Source organism: Eufriesea mexicana, unplaced genomic scaffold (genome assembly GCF_001483705.2).
Source record: "Eufriesea mexicana isolate 0111107269 unplaced genomic scaffold, ASM148370v2 scaffold2143, whole genome shotgun sequence".
Classification (NCBI taxonomy): domain Eukaryota; kingdom Metazoa; phylum Arthropoda; class Insecta; order Hymenoptera; family Apidae; genus Eufriesea; species Eufriesea mexicana.
In genome coordinates, this window is record NW_016910297.1 from 867,099 (window position 1) to 886,479 (window position 19,381).

At 41.6% G+C, this 19,381-nt stretch overlaps 2 protein-coding genes across 2 annotated transcripts; one reads left to right on the top strand and one right to left on the bottom strand.

Annotated features, from left to right (window-relative positions):
- Nucleotides 1–9,503: 9,503 nt before the first annotated feature.
- LOC108549822 (uncharacterized) lies at nucleotides 9,504–10,504 on the top strand. Its single transcript, XM_017903359.1, has 4 exons — nucleotides 9,504–9,626; nucleotides 9,834–10,021; nucleotides 10,114–10,221; nucleotides 10,363–10,504. Exons 1-4 carry the CDS (start codon nucleotides 9,504–9,506, stop codon nucleotides 10,502–10,504), a joined length of 561 nt encoding a protein of 186 aa, XP_017758848.1.
- A 357-nt stretch (nucleotides 10,505–10,861) lies between these two features.
- LOC108549848 (mitochondrial folate transporter/carrier) lies at nucleotides 10,862–18,592 on the bottom strand. Its single transcript, XM_017903418.1, has 6 exons — nucleotides 18,131–18,592; nucleotides 15,047–15,200; nucleotides 14,688–14,940; nucleotides 14,489–14,602; nucleotides 14,260–14,405; nucleotides 10,862–11,513 (listed from the first exon to the last, which is right to left on the bottom strand). The coding sequence occupies exons 1-6, from the start codon at nucleotides 18,285–18,287 to the stop codon at nucleotides 11,327–11,329; spliced, it is 1,011 nt and encodes a 336-aa protein (XP_017758907.1). The 5' UTR covers nucleotides 18,288–18,592; the 3' UTR covers nucleotides 10,862–11,326.
- Nucleotides 18,593–19,381: the final 789 nt, after the last annotated feature.

A 19,381-nucleotide genomic window follows, 5' to 3' on the forward strand; every position in this document is an offset into this window, starting at 1 on the left:
GTCATCCGCCAACTTTCCAGATTGTAATTTTGCCGTAGATTAACTTTCCGAGATCGCCGTCCGCTTCCTTTTTCTGTGAAACTTTTATCCCAATCATTGGCACGGAACTCGCTCGAAATGAGACGGACATTACGTTTTACCGAATACCTTCGTCTCTCGTCTCCTCTTCGAAATTAAAATTGGAATTATCCGACGCGATCGCTTTCCTCTCTTCCTCTCCTCTTTTCTTCACCTTTACCCTCTTCTTACGTAATTTCCTACACTTCCCGGCCGACGTTCGAACGTTAAATAACGCACGCGCCACCTCGGCTTTTCTCAAAGGAGGAAGCACAAAGTTCTGCTCGTCTCGACGAAAATTAATTCCGTCATTCTATATATCGCGGTGAAATTCCAAGGAAGACAGTGGTGTGCACCGTCGAAAATTCGCCCGCGAGTAGCCGCTAAATTGCAACGGGGAAAAGGGGGAGGCAAACCGGGAAAAAGGAAGCGTCCGCGATAAAAGCAGCGCGTCGACCTTTAACTCGATAACTGGAGTCTAGTACCGACGGGAACGAGAATAATTATCGCGAGCAATCGATCACCGCGGTACGAGGTATCGGATTAAAGTGCTATTAACGGCTGCAACCGGTCGAAAGCGATCGGTCCGCTCGGTTTTCGAGCCACTCTTTTTCGGCTTCATCGTATGCAGCGTCGAATCGATTATTTCGAGGATCCACCCTCTCGCGGAACATCCTGCGGCTCCGAGGAACGCGCAGATTGGAGCTGATTCGCGGGAGGAACGAACGACTTTTCGAGTTGACCGAGCAATATCATCTTGCCAGCGATTGCGTATTTCAAGGGTGGCTTCCAATTTCCGTTTACGCGACCGGCGACAAAACTAATTTCGCCGTGGATTTATAATGCCTGGTGCCCTCTGTCACGCCACCAATCAAGCGGCTTTGGCGTCGCGTCGCTTCAATCACGAACCGTAACCACTTTCTTCTTCTCTCGCCCCCCGCCCTCACAGGCGGCCTGTAATTGTTTGCAAATTGAACGTCGACGTTGACAACGTGGTTTCTCGCGTCGTTCGCGGATTAATTCAGGCCTCGGATCTTACCGGTGTCATCGCGGAAACGGAGATTCCTTTTTGGTGGGGAAAAAGTAATCATTTAGGGGCGAAAAGACACGGATACGAGTGAGTGCTTTGCTATGGCTGTTGCGCTTATTGCTCTTCCAAGGCGCATCAACATCCACCATTCCGAGCACGTACCTCGTGGTATTAACCTCGTCAGCCCTTAATCCGGGATGTATCTTCCCAAAGGTTTCTCTCTCGCAATTAGATAAAGGAATTGGCCGCTAAATCCATCATCTTGGCATCGACGAATGCCATTAATTACCCGGCATCGTCTCGGATGCATCGGGTAACGAGCACAGCCCCGTACCTCGAAGATTCACCCTTGATACTCGTATCCTAGCGGGCGACAGGCCACGTTGCCGGGATAAGGTCGTGAAAATCCAGCGGTCATGGATCGCTCGAAAATTTCCAATTCGCCAAGCAACCCTTCCGCGGTGGAATCGCGTCAGAAACGATTTCTCAGGCGTCTGGGGTAAACAACCAACGGATTGCGTATTTCAGGATTCACCCTCCATTCCCGACGGCGGCTTCAATCCCATATTTTTCCGGAATAACACTCGCCCATCCGGCCTCGCAAGCATTCTTATCGGGCCGGCCACCCTTTCCGCATCCGTGGTCCGTTTAACACGTCCAGTCCCAGACGCACACTTTACAAAATTAACTTTGTCAGCCCTTAACCAGGTATGTACAGCCGCGCCAGGGGCTCCAGATGGCGAGGATACAAGCGAAACCCCGGTTTCAACCCCCTCGAACTGACCAACGGGAATTGGGGTCGAGTCCAGTGGACGAGTTCTCGCGTCACCGGGCCAACACACCTTTTTCTCGCTTTCTTAAGTCACTCGTTTCTTTCTTTCCTTTTTTCTATGCTCTTCTTGCCTCGTTCTTTTTCTTTCGTCGCCTTCTCTTCGGAGACGGGTCGGTTAAGACGATATTTGCGGCTGACGATCGAGTTTGCGGTGGAACGTGATTCCAGAAGGAAACGTTGCCAGAGGGAGAAGGGATGAAAGACTTTTCGAGGTACCTTCGTTACGCAGAGGTATTTCGAGCACCTCTTTGTAAATGGTTAATTACCCAGGGCTGAAAATTGAATCGGTTTTAAACAACCACGTGTTTGTCGAGACTTAACAGCCCGCTGAATTAACAAACTACTTGTTGAGTGCAACGCACAGCGATACAGGAGAATTACCATAAAGGATTACGCGCCTATTATTCACAAGTATGTAATTGAATTCGTAATTAAAGCGTTGACTGAATTATCGACCAAAATAACAAGAACGCGAGTATCAGGTGTACGAAATTGATTCCGGTATATCGTAAAACGGGTCCAGTTGAAACATCATCGATAACGATTTACCGAGACGAAAAAACCCTCGCAAACGGTCCTCGTAGCTTGGAAAAAGTTCCCGATCCAATCGAGGCGGTAATTTTAATAAAGAATCACCGAAATCGCGCGAACGATTAGACATCAAACAATCGTTTCGGCTACCACCACAGCCGATGGGGTATTCGTTAACGCTGAACAAACTCGTTTCGCGTCCATCCACGAAACATTGCGCGTTCAGCGTTTCCGGGCTGCAGGTTAAAAACATTAACGGCAATTTTAAACGCTTTCGACCGGCCAATTTGAAGGGAACGCCAATTGGGCCGTGTGTTCGGCCAACTTTTCCTATTTTTTCCGCGCAAACATCCCGACTGTCCTCTAAAAATTACCATTATTTCTGCCCCCCCCCCCCCCCCCCCGCCATTAATCCCTGTTCGAGCTCCTATTTACCATGCGGACGCGTCGTTTTTTCCCGGTGCTTCGTTGCGCCATTTTTAATTCCAATCCTCATGGGAATCGACCGATTTCGTTTACCCACCGACTTAATCTGTCTTGAAACTCGATTTTCCGCACGGAGGACCATTAAATCGGACAAGACCGTTTAAATCGCATCCTAGTTAAAAAGGAAGACGCGGAGGGTGAAGAAAGAGACGAGCAACCCTGTCGCATTCACCGGACGTCCTGCGTCTTCGCCTTACAAGCACGGAATTCCTCGGCTTGTTATTTAAAATACGGATATTTAAAAAACGCGACGACGACGGCAGAGGGCGGAGGAGACAAAGGGACCAAGGGTGAAAAAGGTTAGCGACGATATCGCGCGCAGCCTTCCTTTTACGCGCGATTCCACTGAAAGCGGCGCGATACGATTTTCTGTCAGAAGCAAAAACCGGAAAACCGGAAAGAAGGAAAAAGGAGGAAAAAGAGGAACGGGGCAAAGGTAATTTCTCCCTTTCTCCCACCCCGTTTCGTTCCCTCTTCCCTTTCCTCCTTCCTCTGAAGGGCTAATTTACCGCGAGCATTAACTTACCGAAATGTGTACACACACCTGGCGGGAAGCGGGGCGTGATTCTGCCGGTTGAAATTAATTTCTCTTGATAATAACCTCGTCGGACTGACGCTCGCTCGTGAGAGTTACAGCCCCGCAAGCAGCTCAACCGGAATAAACGCTTACGGTACACTTTTTCCCGGTGATTCCAGGCGTTTCCGATGCCGGGAACGAGCACGCTCCAGCGGAATTCTTTCCCGCGCCGACGAGATGCGCCTCCCTCTGAATAAGTCCGTGTCCAATCATATATTGCGACTCGTTCGCGTGTCACCGCGAATTTCACACGAAGTACCTGGTGTTTTCCCTGGAAAAGAAAATTCCAAACATTATTAATTTGACACAGTTACGGGGCCTCTAGAGGTTCTCGCGCGAACGCCATATTTGAAGGATATTTTTAGGGTTCGAGAGTGAGGGCATAGGACCGCTTGGGTCTTTTCTTGAAGTGAGGAATAATAAAGAACAATCTCGGGTTCAACTCGAACATTCAGAGTGATATTTGGGGTGCGTGAAAAGGGACAAATAACCGGGCGCAGGGATTTATGATCGTATCGAGTGCGAGAAATGAGCGAAAGTTTAAAAATACGTCTGAGTATTTGAAGTACCTGGTAAATGAGTGATCGAGAAAGGAAACCTGCGTATGAAAGAAGAGAGACTGTTAGGTTTAACACTAGGTTTACGGAAGCTGTCTGTATACCTATTTCTAAGGACACCTGTCAAATTGACAGGTACAGGAAATCACGTGCCTTTTTTGTTTTAACGATTAGTCTAATTTAAAAATAATTATACATTATATTAACAGTCCTAATATAAGTTAACTAAATCTGTTACCATTGTATAATTGGAGCAACCCTTCCGTCAAATTGACGGGTTCCGTAAATCTAGTGTTAAATAAGGGTGCAGGCTAGGAAGTTTTTAGGCAAAGTGTATGGAGAGGGTTCTTCAGAATCGAAGGATATACGTGAAAGTGTCAGTCAGTCGCGTAATCATAGATCAGTTATTAGCCTAATCTTTCAGTTATACTTTACTCTTACAATTAGTCCCATTTAGCTCGTAATAAATATATATATTTTAGAATAAAGTACCATCTTTTATTCTCTGTATGCCAATTTATCAGTATCCCTACATACATTATCATTTTATTAATCCAAAACTGTGTTATTGTGCTGTGCTCCCTCTACATATTGAAAACGCGATTGTAACGAAGTCGTAAAATTAATCTAGCCTAAAGGCACAAGTGTTTCGATTTTAGAAGCGCGAATATTCCGAATCCCCTTAAATACGATGCTTATGTTCATACCGGAAATAGTAAATTTCCAAATAATACCTGGCGAATCTTCGACCAAACTCTGTATATTCAAATGCTGGATTAATCAAATTCAGACACGGGTCAGAGTGGACCCTGAGTTCACTGCTTGCGTAATCGGTCTATCGTGCAAGGGTTAATGGGAAATAGGGCACTAGGGACAGGGAGTTAATCAATGTCCTGTAATGACAATTTGCGACGAGTTTCTTCTCTACTGCAAGATCTTTTTATTCCCTATAAAATTCATATTAGCCTCTATAGAGAGTACCTAGATCGAAGATTCAACGCAGTGAGTAATTCGTGCATTTTAACAAGGCCCAAAAATTGGTAACGCTTCGGGTCTCGCGAAGGCTAAATCCGTCACTGGGTAATCCACGTGTCGACGACTTCGACGATGTCGTTTCGCCATAAATCGAGGCCATGGCTTAATACGATAATTTACGAGCGTGTTCTATCGTTCTCAACCACTGTGCGATTTCGGTGGAAGAAAGTCAGGTGCGGATTTTACAGGGTGCAACGATTAAGCTTCCGCTCTTCGTTCTGGGCCTTTAACCGATCGGACGAACCGACAGGTCCGATCCAAAGGTCGAGGTTGGATTTTACGATCGGGTTGCCGGAATGTCGGGCGAAATTGAAGTTCCATCTTTTCAGCGTCACGACTTCGAAATGTTGATGACTCGCCCCGCGTTAGGGGTGCGGATGCGATAATGACACGTTGTAGAATTATCTCGAATCGACGATGCTCCTCGAACGAGGCTGGAGTCTGATTTCATTTTCCGGTTACATCTCCCTCTGCCTTCCAATTGACTTTTTAATCGATGAAATGACAGCGGTCAATTTATCGAAATTGAACGAAGCACGCGTTCCATCGTGATTGAACTTTAGCCCGATATGCTCAATCTCGAAATGAGTCCACTCGCGAAGGGTTGGTGTATTTTTAGGATATTAAAAAAGGGTCGGGATTTTTTCCCCGCCATCTTTATTGACAATAACGCGTACTCCACGATATCGCCGTGAAATGTGACCTATATCTGCCGGAGAAGCGATCACGGGAGTTAAATCCCTCCGCGATACCCGTCGATCGTCGGCGCGCTTGACGTTGAGCAAACTCATAATCGTTCCGATTCGCGAGCCCTCAAAGCAACCCCTCGAACTTCCGACGTGCAAGAGGAGGAACTTGTTTGACAGAGCCTAAGGCGATTTCCAAGTCTCGCGCCACGGATTCTGGCCAGTACTTAATGTTGTTCCACTTGAAACTGCAATAAGTCTCCGAGACGTACTCCGAGAATCAGTGCGGCTTGTAATTAATCACGCTCTAGATACTTTAGGTATCAACCAATCATTCATTTCCCCTGACAAATATATTTGATGGAGATTTTCGTGCCTCGTTGTACGCACCATGATATTAAAAAGCTTCGCGCGTGTGATTTTTAGTTAAATTCGAATACGTTTTATATACAATATTTATTTTATTGTTTTTATTACTATTTTCTTTTATTTCGGTCACTATATATTTCAATTAATATATAATAATTTTTATTGTCTAATATAAACACGTTTAAATGCTTTATTTATATTTTTTCCCCCAGGTCCCGGGGCCCGGTAACTGCAATTTCATTCTCATATATATTCGCGTTCTCTCAACTTCACACTCGCGCAATATTTTTTTTTTTTCTCTCTCTCCACACATCCCGGGTTATTTTTTATTGCGGTTATGGTCATTTTATTATCCAGAGACTCTCTTCTCTTCTTTTTTGACGTAGACGAATTCGGGGATATTTCAGAAATTCGTAATATTTGAAAAAATCGAAAACAGTCCCGGTCGGGATTTGAACCCCGAAATTTCTGGGTAGAAGTCGAAGACCCGAGTCATTGCTCCACCGCGACTCTCTGTTATCGTTCTCGCGTTATCGCCAATTCGTATCGCAAAAAATCATAAATCGCGGCTTTTATATTTTTCCACCCGCAGCGTCCAATATACGTATATATATATACATATATATTCGCGAATATTCGCGGTTGAGGAATATGCAAAATTCTCGGCTCTCTATAGTGCGAATATTCTTCGGGTTTCCCTTCGAATTAACGATTATGAGCGTCTGGTTATTAGGTTGCCGTAAATTCACGCGGGATAATTTAGTTCTTAGGTTACATTAGCCGTTCCCGTTTTACATCTGTTCTCCGCTGCCTCTGTCTTCCGTTCGCGGAATCTCAACGGCAAACAAAAGGATCGTATCCATTTCCGCAGATCCTAACTCGCGACATCCCCGCAGGGATATATTCTGTGTGCGCGCCGGCACACCTTACGAGTACCGCGTAATTCCGTTGTTTGCCAGTCAACCGAAACTCGTCGCTTTATTTAATTAGAAGCGACAGAAACGCTTTTAACGTCCGCGGAAATGATAAATCGCGTTTATTATAACGCCACTAACCCCTCGACCATCGGAAGCCGCGCTTTAAATGCTCCCGTGACGTTTAACGCGCGTAAACGTACTCCGACGGATTTTTAATCGAAAGCTCCGACGATTCTCCTTCGTTTCCCGTCGTTTCGTTTCGGCAATTTCCGTTTTCGCTCCGCTAACGACGAAAATTGATCGAATTCGATCGTTCGATGCCTCCACGCCGCGGAGCTTTCGCATCGAGCACAATTTTCTCCGATTTCTCTCCTTTCGGGGACGAATTTCCACGCACTGCGCAGACACGTCCACCGCGCTCGCTTCCGCTTCTTATCTTCGCCCTTTCTTCTGGAAAAAACTTCAACCACGGAATCGATAACTCCAGCTCGCATTGTGCTTAGCGTTAGAAAAAAAGATGCTCCGAAAGTGAATATCCTCCACGAATTCCGTTCCCCCGTGTCAGAATTCCAATTAAATCTACCCTGCGATCCTCCATCGATCGATCGATTCCGAACGCGTTCCTCGTATCGACGTTCCGTCCCTTCAGGTCTCAGCCTTTTAAATCGCTCGCAGAATTATTCTCTAGTTACGCGCGAGACGTACGAAGGTTCTAGTTCGGCACAAGGGACGAAACACCCCTTGGCGTTTTCCCAGAAAATTTTAATCGAAACTCCCGCACCATCAGCCGAGAGTTAACGAACTCCACTGGGTGGTTAATGTTCGAAAATTTTGACCTCTCTGCTCGGCGAAAAGGTTCTTGTTCAAATTAGATGGGCGGGGCTGCAGCTTCTGAATACCAACCATCGGCCGCCATCTGCGAACCGTTGGTCGAACAATCTTGGAAACTGCAGCTCGTGCAGCACGGGCTGCAATCGTTCGAACCCCCGACACGCGATTCTGTGGCTTCTCCTTTCCCCTTTACCACTCCATCGTGCACTCTTGATCGATGTCTAACGACGAGCCAGCGACTGAACGTCCGTTCGCAAAATCGCGAAATCTCCGGAAAAGCTCGACTAAAAATTTCCACGAACGTTTCCGGGGGTGAATCATCGAAATGGATTCCGTTACGATTCCCGACCACGTGTTTCTCCGGTCGCTGTAATTCCCGATTTTTCGTCGGCATAGTCACGGGGTGCGAATATCATCGAATACCATGACAGAATTGGGCGCGAAGGGTTGCAAAATCGGCCATAGTCGAGGGAAAGGGGTGTGGTGTCGGTGACGACGAGTCAACGTCGCAACGTGGCGAATTTTCAATTTTCTCGGCTGTTTTCCGCAGTGTGGTCGCAAAATTCGAGGCCAGGTCGACTAAAGTTTAGGAAACGAGAATCGTAGGATCGCGAGAGACGTAGGCGAAATCCGCGAGCGGCGAATTCGCACGGCCGCTAATCAATGATGTATCTTCGGTCCGCGTGTGTGCGCGTTTCCACGAGAAACTTCGTCCTAGATATCCGAAAGCCCCGCGGCGGCACGGAGGGCAGGTTTGCCCGTATTATTCGGCCATGGGTTGGCAACGAGACGCGCGCAAAGTCCCGAGAATAATTACAAGTTCGCCATTGAATCCGGAATGCGCTAAACAACGCGGAAACAGCCGCATTGCGATTCAATGATTAATTCAATCTCGGGCTAATGCATACTGATCCGGTCGCAGCCGTGTGTTTGGATTGTTTTAAACGACCCTGCGATGATAAACGCGTCTGCAACCCCTTCGGCCCGATCCGGCTAGATTTCGCGAATTCACAGAGATGCATCGGACTCCGGGGACGCCGGGGATATGATAATGATTGAAATGTGACTCGCGCGAAGACGTGACATCGAGATTGGACAGTTTAATGCCCTTTTCGGATCCGATCTGTAATGTTTGCACATGGCCGGGGACTGTCTCCGGCTGAAAAATGTAGCGGTATCGTTAGTTCACGCGTTTGCACGAACACGTGAACAAATCTAGTTACGGCTCGTTAACGGTGTACAATTATTAGCCTGCTGTAAACGTCCACGGTCCCCTTTTTTTCCTACTTCTCTTTTCCTTTTTCTTCTTTTTCTTTTCTTTCCGACCGGTCTCTCGCGACGGGTTTATAAATCGTTAAGTCGCCTTCGTCGCCTGAGATCTTACGCCATAGGGTATCGTTTAGAAAATGAAGCAAACAATTCCGGCAAACTCTGGTTGATTAACGCGGTGTCGTGTGCTTGGTAAAATTTTTAACGATTTCGCCGGTTCCTCTCTTATAAATTATACTACGAACCGGTCCAACGATAATCTGTACCCCGATGGGATCACGGACACGACAGGCCGCATTCGTATTCCTTCCAGACGAACAGTCAGGATGTACATCCTCGTAGTGTGCTATCTCACGTGGGTATCGCAGGTTTCAGGGGTGAAAAACATCACACACGGGGTAGCGAGGCATCTTAGATCTATTGGATTTCCCGAGGGCAGCGGCATGGGGGTGAAGTACAGAATCAATCATTAATATTTTATCGACTAATGGCATCGGTGATTCTTTCACTCGATACCGTCCCCGCAATTTGATTTTTCATCCCAGAAACGCATGAAATACTGGATAAATTTAAAGAAAATATTGCACGTCGCAGTGTGGTCGTTCCACTACGGTGTAGAAGCAAACGGTTATCGGGAAGGAAATGGTTCTTTGCAGATATTCTTCGCCCTCGGAGTACCCGTAGATATTCCGGACAAATCGGTGTTATTCTCCGTGTACTTCGAAGCGAATTACGCCCTGCCAGGGGAATGGAACTCCAGTTATTACGTGCACGAGCCGTACTTCAAGAAACGAAGCCTGGATCGACGGCTGGCGTACGACATTCTCGCAAACAAATTAGAAAGGTAAAGAAACCGATGGGAGACAATGTGTGAAAAAGAAAAGAAGGAAAATGAAACGCGATTTAATCCCAAAATTGCGATATTTTCTTTTACAGTTTCGGATACTCCGGGGATAATTGTCTACTGAGAATGATTTGTGAAGTGGCGAATTATCCTTTAACTGGTAATGGCGTGCTTGGCAACGTGTTGCAAATTTTATTCACGTGAGTGGTTAAAGTATCGTATAAAACGTAGTTTCAACAGAAATTATGGATTAAATTGTCTACAAGCTTCGAAAGATATTTTGTTAAGAGCATGCTTTTTTCCGAAAAGGAGTCTGTAACGTTATTGTATTTTTGTCGCAGGCCATCCTCGTCGCAGGATGAAGATCTCCCGAGCGAGATCACCGAGGCTGAGTACGCGAAGGACTGCGATAACCGTTATAAAAAATGCCCAGAAAGTCCATTAGCCTTGATAAGGCACTATGATCTCGACGATAATAGTTAAAGAAGCCACCGGTATTAAACGCAATCTTCATAATGCTCGATATAGTACACGGACTGTCAGCCGACAATGAGCCTTTTAAAAATACACGTAACGACCTTTATACCTGCGAGATGAATAATATTTATCTACATCGATAAACAGTATGTTTGTACAATATTGTATCGTTTATTGTATGATTTGTTAATATCGTATGAATTACTGGAAATGAGGAACATTTCGATTACTTACTAAGCATATCAGTTTACCGAAGAAGAAGACATCACCTATACATCTTTACAGTATTTTCTTAAACACACGAGTCGATCTAATTCGACGTTAAGTAGGAATATTATCTAACTCTCTTCGAATTATCGACCAAATTTATTACACAGACGCTACACGCGATACATTTCAGATAAAGGACTAACTTCGATTTTCTAGGATATCGTTATAAATACACAGGACATATGCGTATATAGCTTATTTAAAATAACATTTTAGAGTAAGAAAGCATGTCGGTGTGAAAAATGTCGCAAAATAAACAGGAACTTTTCTTCAACGATAGAAAATATGTGTAATGTGTTCACAGTTGCTTTCCACAGTAACAACGTATGAGGAATAACATTTACAATACCACAGAATCATGGACGCGAAGTAATAAATAGCGAAACAAAAATTTAGTCCAAGTTCGATGAACGAAACACTTGTTTACTTACAGATTAAATCGACGTTACACATTAATCGAGTAAACGTAATTTCATTTCGCGATTAATTGGAGCAAATAGACCATTCAATACCATCGCTTATAGTGATACAAGATCATTTCTCGATATAATTCTTAAGTTAAGTGTTTGAATTGTCTTCGAGTTTCTTCATCCATACGGGCGAAATATTATCTCCACTCCTTGTGTTTCCATTCTGAAGATAGTGAGACATATTTTCGTATACCACGAACGTGATCACGGTCGCTGGAGTTACCCTGGTCAGGTTTGCACACAGACCCTTGTAAAAGCCACGCCACCGTTCATACCTGCAATTAACCACCAGCAATACTCTTTTATTAATTGCTTCCTCTTTTTCATCGTTGATTGCGTAGGACTTTCTCAATTATTTACGATGCACGTTCTCATTTGCACTAAACTTGAACCGGCGTACGATTCTTGTCGTGATTCATTCATCAAAGTGTCTCTCTAAAGAAGAAGGTCATCGTACGTCACGAACATTCTAAGCGATAACCATACATTGCAGACGATTACCGTAAACAGTGCACGTACTTTCATTGTCTCCTTTCACTGATGGATACATTATGTAAGAGTCTCTTGTATATTTCTATTTACGTTTTTATCTGCTTTTTTAATCGCCGTTGTAAATTTCTTGGTAGATGTAGCAAAGTGGTTTGATAAAGCATCGTATTCATCCGTGTGAAATTAAAAAAAATGGATAAAGGAGTTTCTTAAAATTTAAACAATTCCAATTCTACATAGTTTATTTCTCATTCAGATGGTTTCATCTCTTTGATATGTTGTACACATACAACGTCATAAATCATACGTAATACGTCCAAAAATCGTACCGCTGGTGGTTTAACAAATGATTCGTCTAATCGCAATTACGTTTCATGTTTCACATGCACGCGACCATACACCAACCACATACGTAAACACTGCTCTTCTACATATCGTCCGTGCGTTAACAACTGTGGTCCCGCCACAGCGATTAATTCATGAAAGTCGTCAAAAAAAAAAAAAAAAAAAAAAAAAAAAGATAAGTGATCAACACGAAACTGTATTTGAAAACGATCATCCGATTCAAAGAAAAACATCTGAACAATCAATTACTGATATCAGGTCAGGAAGTGATACACACCCTCCCAAATTTTTGATCGTTTAACAAACATTTTTCTTCCAACAAGTTATATAAACTTTACGCATAATTCGTTAAAAGCTTTGCGCTTGCTATTGCGATAACGAAAGAGCATTTCAATAACTCGTTTCATTAAGTCATTCATTTTTTAAATAATCAGTTCCTGTCACGACTGGAAATATGTATAAATAAATTGAACCTAGTACTTGAAAATTGAAATGACATCGAATTTTATTGCTATATTATCAGTTGTGCCGAGTACCAGACTCTACAACGAACTTTGCAACATTTACCTATTGATGTCTCAAAATGAGGTACTTATATCCATTGCATACAGAAATATAACATAGGTAAAAATTAAACCGTAAATAATTATTACATTCCTACGCACATCTCCCTTTCAATTATTTTTAATCGAAACTTGTGATCAGCATTGTTGCTTACAGATCACACGAGGGCCGGAAATTTCTCTATTTATTTTCACATATTCGCATTAAAAAATGGTTTGCAAGTATTGCAGGTATACGCATGATTTGTTATTTACGCAATCACGCGACTTCCATTTTTTTCGTAACACCATGTACCTTTCGTCAATTATATTTTTACAATGAAGTACAAACTATTTTTTAAATAAAACTGTTCTTAATTCAGGTATAAATAACATTAATTTATAATAAGTAGGACTATTGAAATGTAATTTCTTCTTAAAGGAATATTAATACACTTGACAGATATCATATATTTGAGTGCCAGCCCAAAGAAACATCGCTAATAAAAAAAATAATTTAATCCTCTGTAAGCCCTACAAATTTTCTTTCCTTCATGTCTCATAGAAGAAAATAAAATTATTCTATATACGCAAAATGTCGAATAAATAAAATATATGCTTGATCTGTATAAATTATTGTATGTTCGAGAAGTAAAATTAAGAATCGTTTTATGCGAGAAAATCTATAATATCATTCGTTTTCTATGTTTTTCACTTTTACTGTACGAAACAGTCATAACATGATCGATAAGCGTTGTAGACTGTTTCTAATTGATCCTAGTAAAAAAAAAAGGAATCTAGTGAATTGCGCGTTCTTAAAATTCTCAAAAATAAGTTTGAATAAGTTAAACGTGTATTTCTAAAACATCAAAACATTTACCGAGAGGTGTAAATTCGATAAAAGTGCTGTTACTAAGAAAAATAAAACTAGCCCCAATAATATTCATAATGTAAGTTACCGTCCTAAACAGAGTTCCCAAGAATATTGCCTAAATTAATCGAGTAGCTGTATATACTACAACCACTATATAGCTATTTTTTTCTTAATTTATTCCTTTGCGGTAAGAAATATTCGATATTAAACAACACTATTGTTTCAATAAAGAGATACTAATGAAAAATACAACGTGAAAATACGATAAAAGTTTACCACGTCGAAACTAAGAATGGATGTATTGCTTTAACATTTGTATGAAGATATATACATGAAGAAATAATAGTGTTTTTCTAATAATACTGTTACAAATGTACCTCCGTGTAACGACGAGAAAAAGAAAGAAAAATGTCAGAGATGAAAAGAAAGAATATAAGAAATTTTAAAATACAACCCACACAAAATGGCCTCAAATAAAAATGATCTCTTGATTACCTCTATCGGTTTATAGATTACATATAGGGCTGAGAAAATTCCAATATCAAAGCGTAATTCTATCTCGAAAAATTATAGAATATTTAAATGAAACTAATATGTTCTCGTTTCCTTCTACATTTAAAAATTTTCGATTAATGTAACCTCAAGAGTCAATGAGAGTTTGTAGGCACATTAGAAAATGTTTCATAAATTACGATAATTAAACAAATATTTGGTGTAACATGTAAAAGATAGGGTGTTAAGCCTTTATAAAAACCCCTTGTTCCTTCTGACCTCCATATCGATTTAATGCAATGAACACTGCCTCTGTAGTTGTGATGATGGTCTTGAAGTCGTGCTCTAACAACTTGATAAGGATAAGTCGAGGCAGCGGCAATTAATTTCGAAACTGCCGCGAAGAAAATGTATTCCCATGTGGCCTATAAATGAAGATAACATTTTTGCAAAGTTTCCTTTCAAGTGGCAAACCAATTCAACATATAAAATCGTATACCGAACGTACCAGCTTCGTGTCAATTGGCACATGCAAGTAATTGTTATACCAATTCTTCAATTCTTCGTAAACCATAAATTGAATAGCACCGTGGGAGACACCAAACATGCCAGGTACAAAGCCCTGTGAACATTTCATAATACAATTAAGCAATTAAAATTAAACCTAGGCTCGATATAGCTTCTTCATCAACCATAACTTCTCTTACCCGATACAAGCCTCTGACTCCTTCGGTCCTATAAATCTTTCTAATTGCATCTACCATACCATTGTATCTAAGTGTTTCCGGAAGATGTTTGTCGTCCATATACTGCAAACATAGACGCGTTTTTACTACCCAAAGCGGATTTGTCATAACTAAAGTCAAAATCCCAGCGTCCGCTGCGGCGAACATGTGCATAGTAGGACCTAAAGGCTTCCTACTATTTCCACCTTGGATCCATGTTTTAATGGTATTGTAACTGAAAACGAAAACATTTGCCATATATTATTTATACAATTCAATCAGGCTGAGAAATGCTACGATGAAAAGTTTCTCTACTAATTAATATCGTAGAAGGTTCTTACAAAAAGAAGTAGCAACCCCACGCACCACCAGATCCTAAAACGTTTGGCGTTACACCTCTGTAAAGTCCCGTCACTCCTTCAGTCTTAACAATTTGCATAACCGCGCTTTTGAGGCTCTTGTATTGCGGACCCACGCGTGAATGTCCATCGCTAACTGTAAAAAGAACACGATGACGAACATCTTGTTTATTTGATCGAAGGAAGAGCTAGACAGAGGGCAGGCGAGCTGACATGTGAATTCTTTTAAAGGGTACCATTGTCCGGAACGGTCGCTGGTTCTCCTCGTTCGACTCTCAGCGATAACGTTGAGGAGCCAAGCGATAAGCAAAATCTAATTATTTTTTCTCTGGTCACGTGTCACGGTTTATCTAACGAGTTTATTGTAACTTCAGCCTCGTGACACTTTGATTTGCCGTGGAAATATTATTTTATTTTTAATTGTATTACTCTGACGAATCCGTTCGAATAAACATTAGCCTACCATGGGTGCATTTAATTCGTTTGCTCGCAAACAACAAAGAAACAATTCTTCATTATTATTCGCATACACGAGATGTTTATTGCGATAAGCTATCGACGTATTACATATTTGTAAACGTGTTGCAGCCTGTCGGATTGCAACATCGGAAAACTTCTTCGAACGGTGATAATAAATTCTTAATAACAACAATAGCGGTAATGTTTTCGTGAATATAACCCTGCCAACGTTTTACGTCGAAACGTGTTACAATTGCACGCTCTACGTATGTGTAACTACAAGCGAATCGGTCATTTGATACACGGCTTATCCATTTTGGAGTTAACGAATATTCCATGCACGGGCCCTGATACGAATTTCCATGGGAACGTTAAATTTCAAACGACAAATGCAAATTACGGATAATACAATTGTTCAACATGTTATTACTCGATGAGAATAAATTTCGAATACTTCATTCGATCGCCATGGACGAGTTTTCAAACGATTAATTCAACGAATTGATATTTCCCTCCTACGAGGCGGGACTTCGAATTCACGAGAAATGCGTTAAAATTTAATCGTCCGAGCTCACGTGTTTCTGACGCAATCCACGGAATTTCTTGCTGTTTGGTATGAAGCCAACGAATTTTACGACGAAAATACGACGGAGTACGAGCCTCCTGATGACATCGACATCGGCCTTTCAATGATAACGAGATCAAAAGCTATGGTAGATAACTTTTTTTTTTAAACCCTTGCCATTTTAAAATTTCCTCGGGCCCAAAAGCCTCGGGTAGGCTGGAATAAGTGCTCTTGGATCAATGGATCACACGAGCAGACTGGTTAATTAATGCAAATGACGTCAATAAATGACGGTAAGCTTTTTGATGGACAACGTAATAAACATTTCAATTGCCATTTGCCAGAATGCATATAAATACAAGGAAAACGAACAATACCAAGCAACGGTCGTCGTTCGCTGTATTGTATTGAATAACATTAGCGATAACCTGGTCAATTCCGAGTACTCTTTTAGTAACTTGAGCATAAGCCTCGTGTCGACTGTAACATTAACGATAATTTTCAGCCAGAGATAAAAGAACTTCCTGTGTGCCACTGGAAATCGTCAATACCCTATTAAATTCGAATAATTATTATACAGCTTATATGAAAATGTAATATGCATAAATAAGATATGTTGAAATAAATAAGAAATATTTTGCAAACCAATATAGCACTGTGTGCTTAATTAGCCACTGAGCTGTCCGTTGAAATGGTCACGAGTTGTTCCCACTATTTCCTGGAATTACTCGCACCGACCAAGCTCCGACATTATTTACAATTCGTATCGGCGATGAGTCAAGTCGTAACATGCTTGGTTGCGAATAGTACTTATAACCGCAGGAATGTCCACTTTCCACTGCTAAATGTGATCGAAAGTTGACCAGAACTTTCCATTTCATTTCGAAACGGGTACTTCGGGATCGCTATAATCTGAATTGCACATGTTTCTTTTGCCAATTCCTTATTTTTCTCATCTCGGTTGATATATACATACTCCGACAACGATCGTTCAATAATGGCTATCGTAAACGTGTCATGTATATTTACATCGATTATAGACATTTTTTAATACAATTGCAATAAACAGAAGCAAAATTTTTCCATTCGAAACATTATTACTAGATAAGATTATTCTGTTTTAGAAAGTCTCATGTTTCGACGATAAGAGACGTTTTACCGGAAATTTCACGTAGTAAGTAACTAGGACTGAAAGCGCGGTAAATATAAATAGCATGGCGCTATTCGATTATCAACTGCCGACGTCGGATTAAAATTCTAAAAGAAAGATAAAATTTTGTTTGGACAAAGCATACGATAAAATCAATACTGATAAACTTCACTTCCGGCCGTGTAAAATATCCAATTTATGAATTTACAATAGACCATGACGAACGAGCTAAAGTTAATGGTGATAGGAAATTTCTAAGCCGGTTTAAGATATTTCTCGATTCTTCTAGATAACGCCATGTGCTTTTCTCGCTCGACCTTGTCTCGCTTGAAATGATAGGAGCATCGACCGGAAACGTCATTGTTTTTTTTGCTCTACTCTATCCATTTACCACATATCAGATATGTTAATGAACCTAGGCGACGAATGAAAATACCTGCTCGTGACATATGTTCAAGATTAAATTGACTATCTATTATCTTAATTTAGCTACTGTAAAACTATGACTAATAGTCGACATTATACCTAGTTCCTAGTTAGATTTCACAACGAGAAAGTTAATAGGGACAAAACTGTTGCGGCGAATGTGGCGTATCATTTGTTTCGAAATTACATCATAAATATAATTATTATAAGGTCTCTGCGACTGCCAACTCCACGTGAGAATGAAACTAACGACATTATGAATCGTTTATAAGTCAAATGGTGTAGTGTCACGCGTATGAATCATAGAAAGAAAACAAAAACAGTGAGGACATTTTCTGTGTTTAACATGGATAAATATAGACGCAGTGCGTGCACCACGTGTCTATATCGAACAGATCGAATCTGTACCCGCCATTTGCATCCGCAACCGTTATGTCGTCAGCAATGACACACTCGTATCGTTTACCTGCAAATCTGGTCTTTATCAGGTCCAGGGGATGCAGCATTAGCGTGGAAACCACGCCGCCAGATATACCAGCGACGAAATGCTCGTATTTAAAGTGGCTCAGCACAGGTAAAACACGAGCGGTTCCCGGTGAACCACTGGACTTCATTGCCGACATTTTTCCTGTATCAAGCTGCTCGTCGTTCAGTATCGATCCGCCAGCGGAAAATCCAGACGCACCCTTTACAGCGCTAGCAATATTCGCCTCCACTCTGCGGCATATCTCTTGATCCGCGGCAGGCAGTGTTGTTGCGTTTGCGGTAGCGCGAGGCACAGCTGAAATCGCCTCTACGGTTTGATGATTTTCTCCCTCTCGCTTGCTCCTTTTAGCCGATTACGCAATGAGGCAAGACGTCACACGCACCGAACACCACGATACTAAATGTCTGACTGCCCGCGTCAAGCGCTTTGCGCATTGTCTCTTCTACCACGATCACGACTGCCATCTACCGGAGGCTCGGGAAGCAGCGCTCTTCGCCGCGGGGAATTCAATTCAAATTATGTGCACGAGTCATTCGCCGACGCGGCTTCGATAAGATGGTTTTATCTATCAACTGTTTGTTTTGCAACGTTTTTCGTTACTCGTTACTTTTTAAAACGATCTTTTATCGACCGTTTTTGATTCTCAATATTGTCAAAGTAAAATGATAACAGTAATAACGCTGCGATAACGTTGTTTTATAATAAGAAACGAAAAACTTTTCAAAGATATTTATTATTAAATAAATAAATTTTAAGAAATGAAGAAAACAATGTTGTGATTAATATATACCTAGTTAACTAAAAGTTTTTAATTAGCGAATATTATTATGATTCCTACTCTAGATAAAATTACAAGTATCACTCGACGAATTTTGCGAACTAGATGAATTAGATAACTGCAAAACCTGCTTCAGAACGTTGAAAATTGCTTATCTTTTGAATGCTGATAGGACGAGGCGTGTATTGGTGATCGGCGATGAACGGATAACGAATTTTTTATCTGTTGTCACGATAGAATATCTCAGTTACCGTTCTCCTTTACTCTTGTATTAGCAGTCAGTGAATTGATCAATTCACTCCACTCTATATTTTGCTTAGTGAATTATAGTAAAGAAAAATCCATCTGAGTAAGTGAAAGGTAATAATCGCTGGTGTGTCATCTCTAAATCAACAAGCACAATAACTAGTATTACGTTTGTAAAAAATACTTTGATGGAAATTATCGATGAT